Below are 7500 nucleotides of genomic sequence, written 5' to 3' on the forward strand. Positions count from 1 at the left end.
TAAGTGTTTTTTTTTTTTTGTTTGATTGTTTTGTTTCAATCAAACTATGAATTTCATTTCATGCTGTTCAAAAGACAATTATATTTATTTGGTGTACTGAAGAACAGTTACTGTTCTCTTACTGTACTCTTAAAGAGACTCATTCCATAAATGTTCAAAAATCTCCTTATATACCACTGTATTAATAATTACACACATTTTTGATGTGCAGTGAGATGTTGTTGGACAAGTGCATTAAAATAAACCTGCAGCTGCACTGTGAGAGCTGCTGTTATAAACAACTAATCAACAACATCTGACCAATCAGAATCCAGAATTTAAAGCTATTTTAGAATAAAAATCTAGATACAATGTGCAGGTTCATGTGCTTTCAGCTATTTAGAAAAAGAGAAACAATTAATAAAATTGAGAACTAGTCCAATTTGATGAAATAAACGATATCTTTAAAATGAATGAAAATAACTTAATAAATACCTTCAAGCTCGAAGAAGAACTGTTGATGAGATCACTCAGTGTAGTGTCCGAGGATCCTGAGTCGCATTTTTATACTCATTTTTGTGTACCCAAAGTGACGAGCATTTTCCATACATGTAACCCAGCAGCTGCTAATTCTCAAAAATTATCTTTACATGTGAATGTACACTGGAACAGAGTTTATCCTGAGAAAAATATTAGATTATAACTGACCTTGAGCATACATGCAGGTGTGGAGTTTCCATGATGAGCTCACAGTTTTTATCTGTGCATAACTGATGGAAATTAAGTTTGACTGTATGAAGAAAATCTACAGAATGACGAATGTCTGACATGTCTTTTGACATGTCTATCTATGCATAACCTTTACTATATATACCATATATTATTACCTACTGCACCTTCTGTACATTAATCACACTCATTCCTGTATATTTGGACCTCATACCCTATTTATCACACTAGCATTATAATAACTAGCACACTAGTTATTTATTGTACATAGGCCACTTATACACTTCTTGTTAGATGCTATCTGCATTTCATTGGTTGTGAACATGTACCCTGCACAATCACAATAAAGTTGAATCCAATCTAATCTAATCTAATCTAATCTACAGTAATTACTGCATTATTTTGTTTCTAAGTAACGCACATCAGGGGTTTGTCACGGTCTCTGTTTAATGAAGATCAAAGCGAGATTAGAATTTAAATAAGGATGGCATGAAATTTACAACGATCAATGAAAAAATATTTACTTTACTTGAAATTTTAAAAAATGCGACTTTTCAAATCTATGAAGTCTGAACTACAGCTGAAATGTCCAAATACACCACGAACTGTTTTGCATTATTTTTTATTTCAAGACTAAATTCTTTCTGAAATTGCATGTAGGCAACAGGAAACCTTTGACTTTTTTTTTTTACGTTAATTCTACGCTATATGAAAAACTATTGGGACTACTGGGAATATCTATTGGAAGCGGAAAGGTTTAAGGGCCTTGCTCAAGGGCCCAAAAGTAGCAGGTTGGCCAAAACCTTAAAAATCTACCACTTCAATCAGTCAGTTAATAGGTTCTTTTTTTGTGTGCTCTACATTAAACTTCAGAAATGATCATTAATTATTAACTTTTAGAATTATTGACAAATAATTTATCTTCACTTAAGAATTTAATCAATGTCTAAAAGTTCATGTAATCAAGTTCTCCATTTTTAAACCTGTGCCCACATGACTAGTGAATAATTGGGCAAACAGGGGTTCCCAAACATCAGTTATAAATAAGCTCAGGGGAATATTTAAGAAACTATAACTGAATTGGAAGAAATTGGTCCCAATGAATTAGGAAAAATTTAACATGGTATTCTACAATCATACTAACAGTCCAACTTGGTGGTGGTTGTGTGAAGGTGTGGGGAAGCTTCGCTGTGCTTTAGGTTCTGTGTGTAAGGATGGTCAGATCTCTCCATGAGGTCAGTGCACAAAACAATAAACTTTCCAATCTGAATTATTCCGAGGAAAGAAAGACATTTGTTCAGATGCCCTCTCACCCATCTATGAAAATGTATGAATTTTAACTTTACCTGTTTGGAATCATTTTAAAGGTCTTAGTGTGATTGAAAATATGATCTTAGTCTCATATCAGTAGAACAGACCAAAAATAAAGATCTCAGGTTTGGGGAAAATTCTGTCCTACTGATGTGAGGGTTGTCCCAAAGAAGATCTTTCACCTCCTGTCCCAACAATGAGTTTGCAATGCTTTTTATTACTTTGAATTAACAAGTGTTTGTGATAGTTTGGGTATTTATGGAGATTTGGCAAAACACTCAGGGAAGCATTTTGTAGTCAGAACTTCCCATACAATCTCTGTGTCTCTATTACCAGGTACAGTGACTCTTTAACAAGTCTTTTACAAACTGCATTGCTGAACTATTTGGTTTTATGCTGATCATGTTGTGTAACTTTCTTCTATTATTTATTTTACATTTGTTCATTGATTATTGCCTGGTGAATAAATGTAAAATTCTTGATTAACTATAAATGATTAACTATAACATTTCCTGAAATCATTATATCTAGTTGATTATGCAGTCTGGTGTTACCACAAATCTATGACCAGGATGATACCTACAGAAGGTTCACGAATAGATGGAGCATTGAGCACAATGTCTGAGTCCAGCTGTCTTAGCAAGTTATAACAAAGTTAACTACTATTTATGCATGAGCAGCATTGGGCAGCTATTTAAAGAATAATAGTTTATGGTTATATCCTCTGACTAAGATTCAGACTGGTGAGTTTGTGTCCATGAGCATGTGTAGTGGCTATCGCTGACTAAGCAAGTTATACCAAAGTGGCTGAATCAAGTATGCTTAATGCATGAGCAAGAAATTAAACGGCCTACTTAAAGAATAATAGCTTACGGTTATATCCTCTAACTACCATTTAGACTGGCCAATTTGCCTCCATGTGCAGGTATCATTGGCCAGGCACAAGGCTCCAAGCCACTCTGGGTCCATAATGAACGATTCATTAAAAAGCCGGAATGTTTAGAACAATCTATTAGAATTAAAGAAGAAATACAACCAATAAGGTAATAAGCTTTAATTAGATGTATTCAAGTGCAATCTTTATTACAAATTAGAGTCAGATTCGAGTAAAGAAATTGGATTCACCTAACAAATTGCAATCCAAACTAACACCCAGCATTCCTTCACCCATGCCAGTGTATTCTATCGCTGGACTATTGGGTTGGTTGCCATACCCTACCCCTACACTACCCTACTCTACCCCTACACTACCATACCCTACCCCTACACTACCCTACTCTACCCCTACACTACCATACCCTACCCCTATACTACCCTACCCTACCCTACCCCTACACTACCATACCCTACCCCTACACTACCCTACTCTACCCATACACTATCATACCCTACCCTACCCTACACTACCCTACTTTACCCCTTCACTACCATACCCTACCCCTACACTACCCTACTCTACTCCTACACTACCATACCCTACCCCTACACTACCCTACCCTACACTACCCGACTCTACCCATACACTATCATACCCTACCCTACCCCTACACTATCATACCCTATCCCTACACTACCCTACTCTACCCCTACTCTACCATACCCTACCCCTACACTACCCTACCCCTACACTACCCTACTCTACCCCTACACTATCATACCCTACCCTACCCCTACACTATCATACCCTACCCCTACACTACCCTACCCTACCCTACCACTACACTACCCGACTCTACCCATACACTATCATACCCTACCCTACCCCTACACTATCATACCCTATCCCTACACTACCCTACTCTACCCCTACACTACCATACCCTACCCCTACACTACCCTACCCCTACACTACCCTACTCTACCCCTACACTATCATACCCTACCCTACCCCTACACTATCATACCCTATCCCTACACTACCCTACTCTACCCCTACACTACCATACCCTACCCTTACACTACCCTACCCCTACACTACCCTACTCTACCCCTACACTATCATACCCTACCCTACCCCTACACTATCATACCCTACCCTTCCCCTACACTATCATACCCTACCTCTACACTACCCTACTCTACCCCTACAGTACCATACCCTTCAGTGCAACCCAAATGAGGATGGTTTCCTTCTTGAGTTTGGTTCCTCTCAAGTTTTCTTGCTTATACCATCTCATGGAGTTTTTCCTTCGCCACAGTCGCCACCAGCTCGCTCATCAGGGACAAACTTATATGCATATTAATTTCTATCGCCACATAATCTGTGAAAAAGCTGCTTTTAGACAATGTTCCTTGTTAAAAGCGCTATACACATACAAATGAATTGAACTGAAGTGAATTGATGTGGAATATCTTGCCAAATTTCAGTATTGCCTTATCTTTTAAAACCCTGGCTGGTTTTGAGAATAGAAAGATACACACAACAAAACGAATGAGTCATTTTGGGAATATGAAGTAATTTTATTTTTATTATTTATTGATTATAGACATGTTTTATTCTTTCAGATGAAAAAATGGACCACTGCAGCAACTATCCAGTCTCTGTACAAAAAAAAAAAAAAGAAAGACAAAAACACATCCATAAATAATCTTCTTTTCTTTTCTCTTATTATTAGCATATTATTACTTCCTGTTGAACACTTACAGCAGTTGTAGAGTCTGTTAAGTCTGGTGATGTCGTTTTGGCTCATTTGAGCGGCCTGGCCGAAAGACACGTTGGGGTTCGGAATGGGGATCATGGTGGGCAGTCCATTCTTAGAGAAAGCAGTTCTAAAATAACAAAGTCAGTCTTTAACATACAGTATACAATACTGAGATACCAATATTCACATGTAAAATATATTCAATAATAAAAATAGAATAATCGGTTGGGTAGAGGTTTGACGGTGATCTGACCTGTGGTACTGCATGACAGAGTTGTAGTCGTAAGGAGTTCCCTGGTTCAGGGTAGCAATCTTGTTGAAATTATGCTCCATGCCTGGAATAATACAATCAAATGCAGAGCAAATCAATACATAGTCTATGTCTGAGAGGTGTTCAAATGAAAGCAGAAGATGATATGATATGGTTTTGCTTTTTTTTTGTGTGTAGAACTGCTCAAGGAGAATGTCCATCATTAAGAACGTTAAAGAAATACAACTGATTTGACTGGAATTGCTTATTTTTTAGGAATATTGAACCTTCGTATCCTCAATGCAAAACATTGTTAATAGGAGATTTTCTTCCCATTGTCTTTATCATTAAATTAGCCAGATAAAATACAGTATTATACATCATATCATTAAGAGCTGATAAAATGAATCTTAAAGCTGTACCCCTCTGAATGTTCTCCCAGCCGACACGGATGTAGCTGTCGCGGTCACTGCGGGTCTGTTCGTGATTGAAGCCCAGGGCATGGAGGAGCTCGTGTTGGACTGTGTTGTGGTAGACACAGCCGCTACGGGCCAGAGACACCGTCTGTCCATTACCAAGACGTCCAATATAGGAGTAGCATCTGTTAAATAAAGAATACCATATATATATATATATGCATGCTAGGCTTCTATACCATTTTACGTAAAAATGACTTTCGGTTTGAAAACGTACCCGTTGCGAGACTCGATGCTGATGTAGTCCCTCTGGTTTGAACGAGGTACGAATCGGATGCAGGAGAAGGAGGAGAAGGAGTCCAGACCACGCTGGATAACCTGAAGCTCGCTGCTTGCTAATGGTGCACAGGCGACATATTAATGAGGTTGCATTCGCATAATAATGGAATCAAAACTATAATACATTTCTAATAATAATAGAATGAGAGCATACAGTACTGGTTGAGGATGACATAGGGAATGTAGACTTTTCCGTCTGAAGATTTGGGCCACATGCAACCTCTAGATGTGCAGGGATCAGCGTTTCTCTGGTTGTCGTCGGTCACAGCGATGTCTCCTTCAACCAGCATGGGTTCATCAGCGTCACGATCTAGCACAGCGGATAAAGAGCCGGATATGTACTACCACTAGTTCAATTATCTTACACTATATGACCTAAAGATTTGTGCACCCGTAACCATCAGATATTTCACATAGCCACTTGTTGAATTAGTTCCACTCTTCTTGGATGGCTTTCTGCTTGATTGTGGAGCACGGCAGTGGAAATTAAGAAGAATAAAATAAGGCGGGATCTGATGCTCAGTCTGGGGTACAATCTGTGTTTTTTTCCAGAATGTGTTAAGCAGCTAACGATGCGATGCGATACGATTCACCCCTATTACGATCCAATATCAATTTGATTCAGCACAAAGCAATTCAATACAAAACGATGCAATGAGAAAAAAAAATCATGATATAAAATACAATATGGTGCTGATAGTTCACGTTAATTTCTTTGGTTCAGACAGACAGCAAATCAATTTACTTAAGTGCCTTCTGACTTCTAACGCATGGCCCCTTTCACAAACATGCCTCTGTTGTGCAAAAAGAAAAAGATGAAAAACTAGAGGTTCTTTTCCTGTTGTGTGTGCAGGAAGTTACAGCTCTACCTCTGCCATGTTAATCTGTATTCTATGTGACTCTCAGGACACGCCTCAGTCTCCGTAGTGTTGCGATATGTCGTATTCATGTAGCAGCGGTGCTGAGAGAACGCGCTCAGGAAAGAAGAGAAATTAAACTAGATATAAAATATTGGTCACTTTCTTAATAATAAAAGCAGAGCGCATCTACTAATAATTATATATAGTACATCGTTTTTTTAGCGATGCAAATGTGTTTTAAAACGATGCATACAAATACCAACTTGTATTTGACGCACACTTTTTTTAATCGATGCGTCACATCGTTAACTTTTTTGCTGATGCACTGAATGCGAATCGCTGACTCGTACCATCCCTACTAATATATATTCACAACGTCCCACTTATTACAGATGATTTGAACAGCGTAGCTGCATAGCTACCATTTTGCTGAGTTTTTGCTTTGGAGCTCGATAGTAGATAACAATGCAGAGAAAGTCAAGCGATGTGCATCGCCTCAGTTTTCTCCAAGTATACAAGCAGATTATCTGTTTCAGCAGTGGCGGGCGGTCAGCGCCAGCAAAGTCTTCTCTACTGGGTTAAACACTATCAGTAGCACTGACCTACATTTACAACCTAAATTCTAATATTTGTTCCATGAAATTGTATTTATTTATTCCCAACAGTTTTGTCCAATCAGATTTCAGCCATGTGCTGCCATGTCGATCTAATCTTCCCAGAGCCTTCACAATCAGTACTGCTGGCCTTTATAATTTAGACATTATTTTCAATGAGTGTGTTTCTTTAACCAATCAGATTTCAAATTTGTGTTTGTGTGTGTGTGTGTGTGTGTGTGTGTGTGTGTGTGTGTGTGTGTGTGTGTGTGTGTGTGTGCTTACAGATGTTAGTGTTCGCTCTCTCGATCAGCTCTCCCACAGAAAGCTCAGCTAACGGATCTTCGGCAGCTATTGGACACAACATCGTTACACTGAATG

General features: G+C 38.4%; 1 protein-coding gene and 1 long non-coding RNA gene across 2 annotated transcripts in view; both read right to left on the reverse strand.

Moving 5' to 3' along the window:
* Nucleotides 1-7500, reverse strand: part of LOC310732192 — a 137852-nt gene that overhangs the window by 128898 nt on the left and 1454 nt on the right. The gene's annotated exons all lie outside the window — the stretch shown is intronic.
* Nucleotides 4459-7500, reverse strand: part of LOC310732164 (high choriolytic enzyme 1-like) — a 3047-nt gene continuing 5 nt past the window's right edge. The window contains exons 1-7 of the mRNA XM_083552505.1: nucleotides 7405-7500; nucleotides 5821-5976; nucleotides 5605-5722; nucleotides 5334-5512; nucleotides 4915-4996; nucleotides 4664-4788; nucleotides 4459-4560 (exon numbers count right to left, since the gene is read on the reverse strand). The exon at nucleotides 7405-7500 is cut by the window's right edge and continues 5 nt beyond it. Of these exons, the coding sequence (XP_083408631.1) occupies nucleotides 4559-4560; nucleotides 4664-4788; nucleotides 4915-4996; nucleotides 5334-5512; nucleotides 5605-5722; nucleotides 5821-5976; nucleotides 7405-7486 (744 nt within the window). The 5' untranslated portion in view covers nucleotides 7487-7500 and the 3' untranslated portion in view covers nucleotides 4459-4558. The remainder of the gene's footprint in view (nucleotides 4561-4663; nucleotides 4789-4914; nucleotides 4997-5333; nucleotides 5513-5604; nucleotides 5723-5820; nucleotides 5977-7404) is intronic.

This window comes from Silurus aristotelis (genome assembly GCF_946808225.1).
Source record: "Silurus aristotelis genome assembly, chromosome: 10".
Classification (NCBI taxonomy): Eukaryota; Metazoa; Chordata; class Actinopteri; order Siluriformes; family Siluridae; genus Silurus; species Silurus aristotelis.